General features: G+C 42.1%; 1 protein-coding gene across 2 annotated transcripts; it reads left to right on the top strand.

Moving 5' to 3' along the window:
• Positions 1 to 1,016: 1,016 nt before the first annotated feature.
• Positions 1,017 to 15,021, top strand: rfx4 (regulatory factor X, 4). 2 transcript variants are annotated; one of them, XM_037254691.1, is made up of 18 exons: positions 1,017 to 1,992; positions 6,272 to 6,358; positions 6,440 to 6,500; positions 6,577 to 6,700; positions 7,724 to 7,785; positions 8,251 to 8,464; positions 8,963 to 9,040; positions 9,118 to 9,281; positions 9,467 to 9,567; positions 9,705 to 9,763; positions 9,872 to 10,016; positions 10,245 to 10,339; positions 10,874 to 10,991; positions 11,621 to 11,740; positions 11,838 to 11,981; positions 12,225 to 12,366; positions 12,516 to 12,654; positions 13,549 to 15,021. In XM_037254691.1, exons 1-18 carry the CDS (start codon positions 1,950 to 1,952, stop codon positions 13,825 to 13,827), a joined length of 2,175 nt encoding a protein of 724 aa, XP_037110586.1. In that variant the 5' UTR covers positions 1,017 to 1,949; the 3' UTR covers positions 13,828 to 15,021. The 2 variants fall into 2 exon arrangements, with proteins under 2 accessions (XP_037110586.1, XP_037110585.1); XM_037254690.1 differs by having other exon boundaries at positions 1,018 to 1,992; positions 12,186 to 12,366.
• The last annotated feature ends 413 nt before the right edge of the window (positions 15,022 to 15,434 follow it).

Here is a 15,434-nt window from a genome sequence, read left to right as displayed (position 1 = left end):
ATACTGAAATATTTCCCAATTTTCTTTATAATTATTATAATTTATTATTTTAAATGACAATATTGAACTACTCCTAATTGATGCACCTGCATATAAATGAAAAATTTAAAAAGCCAATGTAATAACATGAACCCCCCCCTCCCCCTTAGTTTGAATTGAGAGTTGGAACCATGAATAAAACGCCGTGTTTGTTTTGCTTATAGCTGATAAAAGCTCCTGTGACGATGTCATAACCCGCTTTGTATTGTGTCGACATTCATGTCAAGTCGACAAAATCCCTTTTTGGATGTATGATTTCCTCCCATCAAAGCCTGAATGCCACACACACACACACACAATTGGGGGACTTTAGCAATGGGACAAAAGCCGCGCACATCCGTTTGTGAGCATGCACGTGATAAGAGGAAGGATGCACCTGCTCTTGTTAATTGGCCACAATTAATGACATCCTCCTTATCTGACTTTTGTGTTTTACGCCTTCATGTTCATTTTAAACATCTCTTTGCTTGTGTGAGTGCAGCTTTCCAGTTTACTTGTGTGTAAAAAAAAAAAAAAAAAAAAAAAGCGTCCAGCGAGAAAGTCCTGCTCTCTACGTTGCGGTGAGTAATTCAGCCGTAATCCTCCTTTCTCCTCCTCTTCTTCTTCTTCTCCTCCTCCTCTCCCGTGGTTCCATTCATATTCTAATCACAGCTTTCCCTTCTCCAGCTCTCAGGCACTCCATCAGAGCCCCGACCAGCCTGGGGCTTTACACTTTTACCCCCCCCGCCTCTCCTTTTCTCACTCACTTTCTCTTCTCTTTGCCTCCCCCTCCTTTTGTGACTGCCCCCCCCCCCCCCTGCACACAGCAAAATAAGGTTGAGGTGATAAACCCCTTGACGGGAAATCAGTATTGCTGCACTATTGCATGTTTTATACTTTGATTTGATTTAGTTAAAATTGTAGTCCAAGTGATAGGTAAACAGTGAAGACAAATTCAGTCCCAAGGGATTATAATATAATATAATATATAATATAAATATAATATAATTGCAATATTGAGAAAAAAAATTGCAATTAACAATTGTTTTCAATATTGTTCAGCTCTACTTGATATCCATCTTAAAGTCTTACGAGGAGGTCTTAAGTGGCACTTGAAGTAGAAAAGACATGACAAGTGCACCCTGGTTGTTCTACTAGTGCAGTGAATGGTCAAACTAGTGAGGACAAAGCATCCTAGTGCGTGGACCTCACGCTGGATGTCAGTGATATTGCAAAAAAAAAAAAAAGTTCCATCAAGGAGTGAATTCCTCACTGGTAAATGTAGCGAGTGAGTGACGCCATGCAACTAGCAGCTTTCAAATCCAATACGTAGATTCCCGAGCGTGAGGAAGCATGTTTGGATACTTTGGAAGTGCGAGCTGTGTGTGGTGTGAAAGCGTATGAAATGCCATCATGGAGGATGGGGAGGCCTTCCCGACCCCACCCCTCCCAACTTTTTTTTTTTTTCCTTGGGAGGGAGCTTTTCTTATTCAAAAGAGGCCCACAAAAGACTTCCAGTGAGCCTTGCCACATCCCCATCTGACTCGGGGGGCCATTCATCAGCCCCGCAAGCCTATCAATGACATGTCCCCATCAGGGCTCCTATAAAAATCAGCCCCCTTTCCCATGAAACATCAGCAAACATTTTGACGGCTCTGCCTTTGCCCCCGCTGGATTTCTCGAGGACCCTCCAAAACACCCCCCCCCCCTCCTCCGGACGGTTCCCCGCCATTCCCCACCCACACGTACCCTCACTCGCTCTTCCTCTCTCTCTTTCTCTCTGCCGTCCACTCAGAGCCTCAGCATCTCGTCTCCGACGGCCAGTGGTCGCGGAGACGGCGAGCCGGGCGAGGATAGGGAGCAGGTGGAGGAGGCGGAGGAGGGAAAGTCGCGGCCGTTTTCTACTTGGAGGAGTGCTGGATGGGAAGAAGATGCACTGCGGGCTGCTGGAGGAGCCTGACATGGATTCCACAGGTCAGTGGGATGCCTCCAGGCTGCATGGGAACATGCCATGCGCCTCAGGCCTCGCGCCAAGCGCTTTTAGGAAGTTCCCAAGGGGAAGACGGGCTTTCGCTTGTTGCTGTTTACAGATCGCTTCGTTTTTGGAAAGTTGAGGAAGTTGGCTATTGATTTATGATTTTTTCTTTGTTTGTAGTAGCAGTTTTTTTTCCTGTTAAGGGGCTGTCTTTGGCATTTGTCCAGTTTTTAATTATTTTGTTTTAAGAGTAGAGTTGCTGCTCTTTTCACCTGAATACTTTTGGGGGAAAAAAATCTAATTGGATGGAACCAATTGAATTTTCTAGTCAAAAAGATTTTTTTATGTATTTTTGTATTATTTTTAAAATATATAAATTATATATTTTTAAATAAATAAGTCAAAGCATCTTGTTTTATTTATAAATGGTGTTAGTTTATGTTAGTTTGTTGGATGGAAGATTTGATTAAAAAAATCATGGGTAACTTTTTATTGATAGTATTTTTATTTTTTTTCCGTGAGTTTCTTTGGCTTGCACCTATTAAGGATCTTAGCATTATTTGCTTTTAAAGAGTTCATATAAATTTTAAAGGGCTCATCTAAAAGATCAATTTTGGGGGGAAAAGTTAAAAAAAACTTCAATGGATGTTTTTTACATGTATTTTTTAAAACTTTGTATTAACATCAGTGATCAAATTACTTATCTAGAGGAAAAAAAAATAGGTGGTGTCAATTTAGGCTTAGATTTGCAGGTGCATAGGTCTCTTTTTTTAAAGTTGTTTAAAAGAGGTAATAATGGAATGTCGGATCATTAAACTTTCTGAAAGAAATTTAATCGATGGTCAGTTTTTAGTAGGATTTATTAAAAAGAAAAATCTATCTTAAAAAGTAAAGAACCAAAAGTAGCATCAGGAGAATCTCATCTCATTGTGATTAAAGTCCAGTATCAAGTGACCTTTTTAAAGTGAACCTTTAAAATTGAGGGCTAAAGAGATAAATAGGGGCTATGCTAGAAGTGGCAGATCATTTTTTTCATGTTAGAGTTTAAAATAGAACAAAAACCTTGATTTTTGTTAGTTTTGAAAACATAATAACAATTCAATTCTTCACATTTAAAGTATTATCAGTATCAAAATTCCAGTGTCACGTCACTTCTTAATAGGTAATTATTTATTATGTGCATCAGAATTGGGCCGGAGGTTTCTCAGACATTAAAAAAAGATTTTCTTTGTTTTAACTCCAATTATTTTGAATTCAAGTATCGCGGGAATCATTACTTAACAAAAATTCAAAGATGAATAAAGTGAGTGCAATCAATGTTTTTCTTCCCACCCCATTTTATTTATCAGTAAAATGCTCCAGTGTAATTCCAATCCCAATCCCTCCATTGAAACTCATTGTCGTGATTAAGCATGCAGGTGCACGCCGGCCGGCCGGCCGTGTGTGTGTGTCGGGTCACTTAGTCCACAGTGTGTGTTCACAAATGTGTGAACATCCGTCCCACTTGTTGATCGACTTTAATCCAATTATTTCCGTCCCATACTTATCTTCCCCCGAGGCAAATGAAGCCTGTGTGGAGAATTAGCTTCACTTCAGCTGCTTTCGCTTTTCTTTTCTGTCTTACCGCCCTGTCACCACCAGCTCACTTTTTTAAGATGAATTGTAATCAAATTATGATGATGAAATAAGATCACAATCTGCCGCTGGAGGCCCGAGTTTGTATTTGTGCTGTTGCCCAGTTGGAAAAACAAGAAGTTGTGTAACGTCAATTAGCATATTAGCATGTAGAAGGCTATCAAAAACCAAACTTGCACAATCCATGCTCCAAGATCCAATACAAAGACACTAATGTTCACTTTTATGGCGATGTTTGTAACATATTGCTCATTTATAACAGTCAAAATATGAAGTGTAATAGTATAATTAAATAAATAGTTGTAAATAAGTAGGTCCTTCAAGAATTGTGTAAAATAGTGAGACCATGCTTATGGCAGGCGTTCCAGACTGATTTATGTTAAGTGTAAATTTGCACTAGACTATAAACGATTTTGAATCGTTTTAGTCCTCCCACATGCTTTAAAGACATCAAAACACACTTTGGCTTTTCTTAAGTAATATTGTTTGTTTTCACTCTGTAGCTTCCACACTTTTTCAAATAAGAGGCCCAGCGTGCTCGCTTCAAGCCGTTTATTTTGTCACTCCTGTTGATTTTTATTGTGAAACTGGGTCATCCGTACAAAGAGTAGATTCTATTTTTTGCGTGGTGGTGGTCCAGGTATCCTTAATATTGTAGCCCACTTGCTGTGTCAGTTAGCTGAAGCCGGTCATCCTTTTGAAGTTGAAGTAAATGTACGTAATCGATCATTTTTAGAAGACACTGCTGATGGAATGGAGATCAAATCTTGGTCAGAGTTTGATGAACCCTGCATTAGATGTTGTAGCGATAATACTACTGCTGTCCTACATTATTCCCAAGGTGCATGTTTTGCGGTCACCACTGATGTTAACATGATGTCGACAAAGTGACAGAGAAAGTCACCTTAGTAAGCTTCAGTAATAGTTGATGTTCTACAAAGAATACTGTGTTTGCCTGTGAGGATTGTTGTATGCTCTTTGTACTTTTGCACTTTGTTTTCAAAGTTTGTTACAACCATAACATTGATGCGAGTGTTATGTTTGTCTCCTGCTGGGACGCTCGTGCGTGTTTTCTTCAGCATATATTCTCTGTCCCCCACAATCCCAAAATACTTTTTCAATATCCGTGACCCTTTTTTTTTTTCTGCCAAAGGTGCATCCCAACGACGGCCGCTTTGCTTGTCACATCCTATCAGTGTTAATGTGGAAGCAAGGGGGACTTTTTTTTTTTTTTTTTTAAACCCTTTCCTCACACCCTTGTATTTCATTAAAATGGTGCACACCTCCATGTGTCCCTGAACGAAATTAGATTTCGGATACCTGAATTTCTGCCAAATATATTGATTATTCTGCCACCCATTATACACTTGACATTGCCGAGAAAGGTTAGGCAAGTACATATCCTGACGTAACAAAGTTGACTTACCTGAAACAAAAAACAAAAAGTTTGTTGTGACTCCAACTTGACTTTTATTATAAACCTAAAAACAAAACAAAATCAATACTTAACCAAACCGCATAACCTGTCTCACAAAAGTCTGTTGGCTTAATACATACTGCAATACACCACAGACGTGCTAGTGATATTAGCACCAGTGTGGCGGTGTTATAAAATTGATATTTTTATAAATTTATATTATAAGACACGCAACGTTCATCATCACATGTGGACAGACAGTAAAGGCATATATTCTTTATCCTCTGCGATGTTATCCGTTATGACTGGAGCCCTTCATGTCCGTATATATTACTCTGCGTATATTGCCAATTATCTTTACATTCTACCAAATTCTATTATCACTGTTTTTGTCTGAAGTACAGTACTTGTATACTTTCAAATTAAAAAACAAATGATTTGCGTTTTACGGGAATCTGGAGTGGATCACTGCTTATAGTATAAAGTTGTATAGATTTTAAAATGAAGTAAAAATGTACAGCTTTTGTCACAAAAAAATTACCTCCAAACATTTGACTTTTAGATTACTTGTTCCTCAATACAACTCAAAAATAAAAATAATAAAGGACTAGTCCAAGCTCTCCTAGTAGTTGCAGAGCACTAAGCAGGTTCTTGGTTCTTAGTTTGTTCATGCCTTGAGCCAGCTCTCATTAAAATGCTAATGTCCTTCTGATAAACACCAAGCAGTCTTTCTAGGTTGATTAATTAATTGAATACTTCTCTGTTTTTTGGGATTCCAATAGTGAGCCTCCCAGTAAGCGCGTGCAAAATCACACACACACCAGTCGAGCTGGAAATGAAAACAGGCACAATGGCCTCCTCACTAAATGTGCGCAGGCTCTTTTAAGCCGGGTTGCTTCGTCGTCGTCGTCGTCTTCTCCCGAGGGAGGAAGGCGGGGAAGGGCGTAATGGGGTTCTGGGGTGTGGGGGGAGTAGGACAATGCTGGCTGGATTCCTGCCGTGTGGATGAAAAAGACCCTCAAATAGAGCCGTGGCTATGGCAAGCCTTTACTCCACATCCTTGCTAGCAACAGTAGCATGCTAGCACACCTAAAACATCCTCAATGGCAAACTCTTTGTGCTTAATCACGGATTTAACTCCCGAGAATATGTTGAAAAGTTTCGATATCCTAATTATAGATACTTGAACATATTGATTTCTGACATCTTGAACTCTTGGTCCACAGAGAGCTGGATCGAGCGATGCCTCAACGAAAGCGAGAGCAAACGTTACTCCAGTCACATGTCCCTGGGCAACATGTCCACCGACGAACGTGAGTCACAATGACACGTTGACTTGATTCTACTTTGGTGACATTTATTGATGAGTAGTATTGTTTTTATTCTTATTTTAGATGAAGAAAAGGAAAATAACAGGGCCTCCAAACCACATTCGACACCTGCCACTCTGGAATGGTAAAAAATTCTCTCGCTGTAATGTCTAGAATTGAAATTAGTCGGGCCCCGTGACATACCTGCCGACTTACTCCAGGCTGGAGGAGAACTACGAGATCGCAGAAGGCGTGTGCATCCCGAGAAGCGCCCTCTACATGCACTACCTCGACTTTAGCGAGAAGCACGATACGCAGCCGGTCAACGCGGCCAGTTTCGGGAAGGTAATGTTAATCAAATATATTTTTTTCAAATTGATTGGGACATTTTGAACAAAGTTTTGCTGATTTATCTCAGCTGTAAAGTTAAACAAATGCTAAAGAAGCAATTATTGTAAAATAAAAATCAAATGTTATGCCTGTAATTAATTTTGTAAATATTCAAGAACCAAAAATAAGTTATTTTACCCATTATATGTATATTTATTAAATAGTCAGACAATAAATCTGCATTTGCCAACTGTTGATAATGGTTGAAAAAAAAAAAAACCTCTGAAATTTCTGGAGTTTTTATCCTGACACTCAGAAGAAAAACGCCTTCTTTTCGGACCCGCGTCGTTCCCCTCCACAAAGTTTGTCCCTTTATGAGTTTTTGCGCTAAATGAGGTGGGCAAAGCTTCCCCACTCCGCCTCAGTGTGAAGCCTCCAGCGGTAAAATCCAATCCCGCCGTCAAGATGACCGACTTTGCGCCGTTCTCACAAGCCTGACAAAGCCACCCGGGCCCGCTGGACCCCTCCCGCTCCCCCCTCCCCTGCCTGCTTTTACCCTCGGCGGCTCCTGTCGGAAGATATTGAAAAAGAGAAGGGGCCGGGATTAATGTGTAATTAAAGGAAATTTGGAAGGGTGAGATGTTGCGGAATGTTAGATCAGTGGCTGGAGCGGTGTGGGGTGTCCTTTAGGAAGGCTTCATTGATTCGGGACAAAAAAAAAACGAGGGAGAGAAGAGGAGAAGAGAGGAGAGGAGAGAGCGGGCCCTGCACCGCCTCCCCTGTCTGCTCATTTATCAAGCGGGGGGCCTGACAGAAAGTTCACAGCTTGGCCTCTGTTTTCACGGCACACAATGGAGAGCGACACTGTTTGCTAAAGTTCCTCCACCCGCGGCCCGACCCTTGGAGACGGCCACAAAAAAAGTGTGGGGGGGGGGGGGTTAGTGGGAAACTTATCATTTATGGCTGTCCAATCTCAGCGTTTCTCAGCGATGAAAAGTGCACACTAAGCATCTTTTGCTTTTTTTTGGTTTTAAACAGATTATTAGACAACAGTTTCCAGCACTAACCACCAGACGACTTGGCACGAGAGGGCAGTCCAAGTAAGTTGCGCTTGTCATCTCGCCTCATTTTTAGCTCTAATTTAGTTTGTTTTTGTTGATTTAGGAGATTTGATCATTTGTTGTTTTATTGCATAGATTATTCTTTTGAGAGTTTCAAATCATGTTTTTTTTGTTTTATTATTATGATTTATTTATTTTTATATTATTATTTATTTGATTATTTTTTACTATTTTAAAAAATATATATTTTTCTTTATTTTACATTTCACTTCATTCTGCTTTCCAAAGTAAAAGCAGTGTTTGAAAATATTCTGAGAATTAGTGTATTTTTAAATGAAACAAGAACTCAGAACAAGTAACCGATTTAGAAATGAACAATTCATTTGATAATCGATGAATTGTCGATTATTTGTTGTATCTCTAATATTTACATATCCACATCATTTATTATAAAAGAAACAGAATGCAACTCTACGTTGGTAAGCGTGATGTAACTGGGTGCAGGTACCACTACTACGGCATCGCGGTGAAGGAGACGTCGCAGTACTACGATGTGATGTATTCCAAGAAGGGCGCGGCGTGGGTGAACGAAGCGGGCAAGAAGGAGGTGACCAAGCAGACAGTGGCGTATTCACCGCGCTCCAAGCTGGGGACGCTGCTGCCAGAGTTCCCAAATGTCAAAGACCTCCGTTTGCCTGCCAGCTTGCCAGAAGAGCGGGTAAACACCCATTTGTTCTTTCGTCCCCCTCACTTTTACACTTTTGTACTTCAGGACATTTCAGAGTCTGCACGTTTTTTTTACTTTTACATAAGAGGTTTAATTGGCACTTGTACTATATATTTTTCTCAACACCAGAACGGTATTCGTTTTTTTTTTTTAAAAGCGTTGGGCTTGGCGATAGAGACTCTGGTTCGGGTCCTGGAGAAAGACCTGGAGGATTTATACGCTGGCTCCTCGCTAACTCTTAATCTTTCGCGGGAGATAATAAGATCTAGACACGGACAAAGGCCTGGCACTAGCTGTCCGCCTTTTTACACACGTCGGGGGCGGGGGGGAGCGTGATTTGAACTGTTTTGCGGATCTCTAAAGCTTTATCGCTCCCGTGCTGTAACGCCAATTCGTCCGTTCCCATGCTTTGCGCGGGATTTATCTCCTTGTTTTGCTGGCGCATTTCCTCGCGCCTCACTCGATCAATACGGCGCTTTTCGCCCACAGGTGTCAACCTTCATCATGATGTACAGAACACACTGCCAGAGGATACTGGACACGGTCATCCGGGCCAACTTTGACGAGGCGAGGCTTTGTTTTCAGCTTTTATCAAATCGTTTCTCTTGCAAAAAACAATATTTGATGACTCCGTACGCTTGTAGGTCCAAAGCTTCCTGTTGCACTTTTGGCAAGGCATGCCACCTCATATGCTGCCCGTGCTCAGCTCTCCAACCGTGGTCAACATTGTCGGGGTGTGCGACTCCATCCTCTACAAGGCCATTTCCGGGGTACTCATGCCCACCGTCCTCCAAGCGTTGCCTGACAGGTGAGCAGGTATCCGCTGCTGTGTACACACACTGGACACAACATTAGGTACACTTGCAGAATCTCATCAGGAGACATCCATGCATTTTTTGTTTTTTTTTAAATGGAGCATATTCCAGATGTTGTGTTGTTTGAAAGTCATTTTCTTTGTTAAATTATTTTTGTTGTCGTCTTTTGTCGACACAGTTTGACGCAGGTGATTCGGAAATTTGCCAAACAATTAGAAGAGTGGCTCAAAATTGCCCTTCACGACCTCCCGGAGAACCTGAGGAACATCAAATTTGAGTGTAAGTGGTTTGAAAATTCTGATCTTTATAGACCAATTCAGAATGTTTTTCAATAATAGATGTCAGGATAATCCTCATATTTTGTTTTTACAAGGAAAGATATCCACCTTATTTATCCACCCTGTAATCTTTTTCAGTGTCCAGGAGGTTCTCGCAAATTCTCAAACGGCAAACGTCCCTAAACCATCTGTGTCAGGTGCGTACTAGGGCCGGAGAGCTTTTTAATAAAATCCTTATGAGCAAAGAAGGCTTCTCAGATAAGGATACGTGCCGATAGCGATAGCGTCCGTGTGGTCTTCCGCAGGCGTCGCGCACCGTGATAAATAGCTCCGACATCACCTTCCAAATGTTGGAGGACTGGAGGAACGTGGACCTGAACAGCATCACCAAGCAGACGCTGTACACCATGGAGGACTCGCAGGAGGAGCATCGGCAGCTCATCATACACTGTAAGTACATCAACAGCAAATTTTATTCAGGGTTGGTGCTATGTGATTATAAAATTGTTGCGCATCCGATTTTCGAGTTCATTTTTTGTTGTTTTTAAGTTTGACCTATAAAATGTTGCGCAGATTTGACCTCTGATGTTTCAGAAATAAAATCCACCTGTTGTTGAACTAAATGAATGCAAAACAACAAATACTGCATAAAGACCTCCAAGTGTCTTTTTGTGGCAGTGTACCAGGAGTTTGATCGACTCTTGGAGGAGCAGTCGCCCATCGAGGCCTACATCGAATGGCTGGATTCCATGGTGGACCGCTGTGTCGTCAAGGTGAGACAGTTTGTAATTAGGGAATCCCTCACGCGGGAGATTTTCCCGATCCATAAAATCTCCATCACGCCATTCAACAAAGTGCATCAGATCCTTTCCCACATGTTTGAGATAAAAAAAAGTGACGGCATCCACCAACAGCTTGATATGCATGACGTTTTCTACACTTAATGCAAAAAAAGAAATTTGCAAAGCCTCTGGTCCTCTAAAAAGACACCTGCAGCTCTGAGCTTGCTGGTTCCTCACTTACACAGCAATCCTCCCAGTTAATGATGTCTACAAGCTTCCCATTTGCGCCCATTATACGCCCGATATGGCCTTGTAAAATGTGGTCGCCCCGGCAACGCCTCGGCCCGGCCAGACAATGGTTCAATAGGAAGGCGTGTCCCCGGGGGCAAATTAAATAGTTGACTTGTTGACATGTTTTCTGGTCCCGGAGGGTTAAGCCCCAAACACAGGCTGAGGGGTTAATGCCGTCATCCTGACCCTCCCCCTCCGTCTTTTCTCATGGAAATGGTCCCCCTCTCCTTCTAGGTGTCTGGGAAGAGGCCCGGCTGCTTGAAGAAGGTGGCCCAACAGTTCCTGTTGATGTGGTCTTGCTTCGGGACCAGAGTCATTCGTGATATGACGCTCCACAGCGCCCCGAGCTTTGGTGAGATGTCGCTACTGTCCGCTAATGATGTCATTTCCTGCAACAAACAAAGCCGTCGAATCAGCTGTATATGTCAACAAAAAATTCTGTAAATAGGAAAAAAAAAAAATTGCAGCTATCTGCTATTCGTAGAAGATGCCAGTCAGTGTGCAGGTGAAGTGGGCGTGGCCTTGGTAATTGAGGTGCTGTAAAATGAATAGGGAAAGTGACCTCTCCTTCCCTGACCGTCCTTTGCCCGCCATTTGAATATCAAAGACACAGCTGGCCGCCATGTTTCCATAAAGCAGCACAAACAGCTAATTAACAAACCCCTTCCGACAAACACTCCTAAAATGTGTATGCCAATGTGTTTCCGTTTTATGACAGCTCAGGGTTGCTCAGGACTCCCCTGAATAGTGTTTATCGTGCACAATGACACAATTGTGGCGCTCACACGCACCCACCGTCACCCGGAGGTCACCGAGACCTATTTTTGGCACTGACTCGGATTGTGGAAAAATCACATCTGTGTTGAAAATCATTTACTACTCCCTAAACATGATTTTATGTAGCATATTAGCATTATTTTTTTCCTCATGGGTAAGATATGATGTCGCGAGTGGTGGAAATAACGTCCACTTGTCGCTCAGGCTCTTTCCACTTGATCCATCTCATGTTTGACGACTACGTCCTGTATCTGCTGGAGTCGCTGCACTGCCAGGAAAGGGCCAATGACCTCATGAAGGCCATGAAGAGCGAAGGCGGCACAGGTGAGCACGACTAAGAAACGACAAATTTGAAATTGAGAATCAAGTAATTCCTTCTTTCAACGTGTCAGTGCTGTCGTTTCAATGTCCTCTCCCGCAGAGCGAGATGAAGAGTTAACGCTGACGGAAATAACCGCCACCTCCTCGCCATCCCCGGGCGCCTACTCGCCCGCCCGCTCCGTCCACTCGGTCGCCGTGTCCTCGCCCGCGGCCGACACGTCGCCCGAGTTCCCGTCCAGCACGGGTGAGAGAGACTAAATATTTCTTATTCGTTGTGCCAACTTATCCAAATTTCCCTAAATACATTTCAGAGTCTGTGTTTTTTTTTTTGTCAACTTAAAAACAGGAGTTAAAACCATTGCTTCTACTTTTGCTCCACAAGTATCTGTACTTCTACTTAAGTACAGAGTGTGAGTACTTTTGCCACCTGTGTGTATGTGTCTGGCAGGCGCCGTTCAGTCATATACGTGGTCCCTTACATACACAGTGACAACAGCAGGAGGTTCAGCCCCCGACGCCAGCCAGCAACTGCCCTGCATGAGAAGCAGCAGCAGCGCCGCCGGCACGCCGCCGTCGCCGCCCTCATCCGCCCATCGACTGCCCGTCTACGCCCACAGAGAGGAGCACGGGTAATTACACCTCGAAATTCGATTTGGAATTTGAGTTACAAGTGAGTTTAATATATACCCCTTTGAGCCATATATTGAATTTAGGTCCCAGTACGTCTTTAGTGGATAGAAAGCGATTGCCAACAGGCGTGTTTCAAATGCTTTTTCAGATACACGGGCAGCTACAACTACGGCAGCTACGCCAACCAGCATCCTCACGCCATCCAGAGTCAGTACCCGGGCCTCGGCCACGACACCTCCATCCCGCCACCGCTCCACTATTCCGCCTACCATCGCTCATCCGCACAGGTCAGTCAAAATGGCCGACGGTCAATGATGTTCAGACACACAGCAAATGGTGTCAATTTGAATTTCCCAAGAGGGCCTTCCTCCAAGTGTCACTATCAGCGGAAGCAGCTGTCACTGTGCCGTCATCACGCGTGTATTACTAAAATATTGTTATTCAATGCTCTCTTTTCAGCGAGGAGGCCCCCCGCTTTGGCCTTTGACTCCCCCGCGCTGACCGTCTTTTTCCGTGCGGCGAGCGCTCATAATGGGGCCGACTGTGGTGTTTATGTGTTAACGTGAACACGTACTTCCTCTTTATTAAGACGCTTTTTGGGCTTAAATCGGGCACAATGTGGCTGCTTTGTCCATGGGAGAGGTTGGACTTTGTCTAATGTCTGAAATATGGTCGTCAGCCTCGGCGTGCACATACAGTCTGTGCTGTTTGGCATCCGTCACCGTGGCAACGCAGGGAGAATCCTTTTTTTTTTTTTAATTGCTGTTGGATTTTACAAACTCGCTGGATGCGATTTTATGTAAATTGGAAAATGACATGAAACTAGACAAATATTTTTATCAAAATAACATTTAATAACATTTCTTCCTTTTTAAGCTAAAATAAGCTAAACTAGGTTGTGTTTTTCTACGTTGCTAATATTTGTAAGTGAGCCTGGCTTTGTTGTATTTTAGAATAAGCCAGAATATGTTTTGCTCAATTGATATTTTTAAAGAAACTGGATTCTCTAAGCTTTGTTTTAAGACTTTATTTTTTGAAGAGTTTTGACGTGTACATCAAGAATGTACTCGCTCATCAAATCCTTATTCCCCATTGAAATGAACTGAAATGCCTCATATCCTTTCCAGCCCTCTAAAAGCAACATTTCTTCCTACATTTTAACGTCTCAACTCCCCCAACAGTACCAGTTCAACGGTCAAATGTCCCGCATGGATCCGTGTCTGATGAGCAGCACTCCCCGACTGCACCCTGCGCCCGTGACCCCCCGCTGGCCGGATATGTCCTCGGTCAACGGCTGCTACGGTAGCCCGCCTATGCACTCGTCACGCTACGCCGCATCGGGGGACGTGTACTCGCCTCTGGTCCCGCGCAGGAACTCTGAGTATGAGCACTCGCAGCATTTCCCCGGTTTCGCCTACATCAACGGAGAGGCCGCCGCCGCCACCGGCTGGGCCAAGTAGCCTATGTGAACACTTTCAAGGACGCTCATCGTTCAGTCAAGGTGAGAGGACACTAACAGGACGAAATTTTCAATCATGTGTGGAATTGGTGCAGCGGTGTTTCTACAATTCCTGCTTTTTGTTTGTCCGTCACTGGAAATCTGTGAAATCATATACAGTGTGATGAAAAGGTATCTGCACCCTTCCGGATTTCTGATTTATTATTATTTTTTTTAAATCACAGTTTTCAGTCCTGAAGATGCTCGCAAGATTGGAATGTAACCTCACTTGTTAATCCTTCTATGAGGTTTACGCACATTTCAACATATTAAAACAGAAAGTTTTTAAATTATTCCTTAGCGCCCGTTGTCACTCACGCAAACCAAATGAGCGTACCTGCTAAGCTAACTTTCATTAGCAACAATACATATAAAATCGTACAGCAGTGCTCATGTAGTCTTTTTCACATCGGGCCTCGTTAGGATTTATTATTTATTGAAAATCGTTTGGAAACTGTGTTTTGTATTTACTTCAGTTGTCTTTGTGAGATAATACAATTGGATTGATTATGTGATCAATTTTACAGAAATCAAGAAGGGGGCAAATAGGTTTTTACAGCACTATAGATTATTATCATCCGACAAAAAGAACCTGCAGCAGAATCATGCAACGCTGCCGCCAAGCTGTGCCTTTGTTTTGAGGAATGTACGCCTCTGCCAGTTCGCCCGCGATGCCTGAAATGATGTTAGGGATCGGCGCAAAGTTCTCAAGTTGATGTGCAGCAGCACTGCCTTAACCTTCTCCAAAAAGAGTCCAAAACATCAGAGAAAGCGACGTCCTACCATCAGCGCCTGTGGCTCAAAAATATGTGTGTTCCGTGGCTTTTTCTGTGTGATAAATTCTATATATATGCTATGTATTTTCTGTAACTATGTAACATGGTGTATCCTTTGCTTTTTATGGTACTCGGTTCTTCTGTTTTGTAAGATGATTAGTACATTAACCTTGGGTTGTGTGTTTTTATAATGCACTGAAACACGACTGAGGACCTATTACCCTATGGGTATTTATAAAAAGAAAAAAACAAGATGGGAAAATTATTCAAATGTACAGTAACATTGTTCAATGCAAGCACTGGAAAAGCATTTGTGATGAATGTCGGAGGATCGCAGTTGAAAGTGTTGCCACATAAAGGATTTCATTATGGAAAACTGCTGACTTGCTTAATGTCTTATTTTTGTTTGGATTTGACCAAGAAAGTGAAGAGAAATCAATATAGATGTTTTGGTTGCTATTTGTTTTATTCTATATTTAAAAAGTTTTACAAAATTGTAAAATGTATTTTTTCTACATTACATATTAAATAAAAGTATTGTTTTGGTGCAACCTGAGAAAATAAATGGAGATGTAACAGTAAATTGCAAGAAATTAAATAATGATTAATTCTGATTTTTTTTTTCTAGTTTTTGTTACAAATGAAATTCTGAAAATAATTAAGTACATTATTTGATTTATTACCCAAAAGATTGTTTTGTATAATTCAGAAACAAATGATTAAGAAATGTAACTTAGATATACATTTAGTGTACTTACATTTTAATGGAAATATACAAAATCATTCATTATAA

Source organism: Syngnathus acus, chromosome 6 (assembly GCF_901709675.1).
Source record: "Syngnathus acus chromosome 6, fSynAcu1.2, whole genome shotgun sequence".
In the NCBI taxonomy this organism is placed as follows: domain Eukaryota; kingdom Metazoa; phylum Chordata; class Actinopteri; order Syngnathiformes; family Syngnathidae; genus Syngnathus; species Syngnathus acus.
The sequence above is the reverse complement of the archived record's forward strand: the minus strand, read 5'-3'. Positions and strand labels throughout refer to the sequence as shown.

Excerpts from the sequence above, each read along its gene's own strand:
- rfx4 (XM_037254690.1), top strand. The coding sequence starts at position 1,950 with ATGCACTGCGGGCTGCTGGAGGAGCCTGACATGGATTCCACAG. Across the intron at positions 9,041-9,117 it reads TCCGGGCCAACTTTGACGAG|GTCCAAAGCTTCCTGTTGCA; the intron begins GCGAGGCTTTGT and ends GTACGCTTGTAG. Across the intron at positions 12,367-12,515 it reads GCCCACAGAGAGGAGCACGG|ATACACGGGCAGCTACAACT; the intron begins GTAATTACACCT and ends ATGCTTTTTCAG.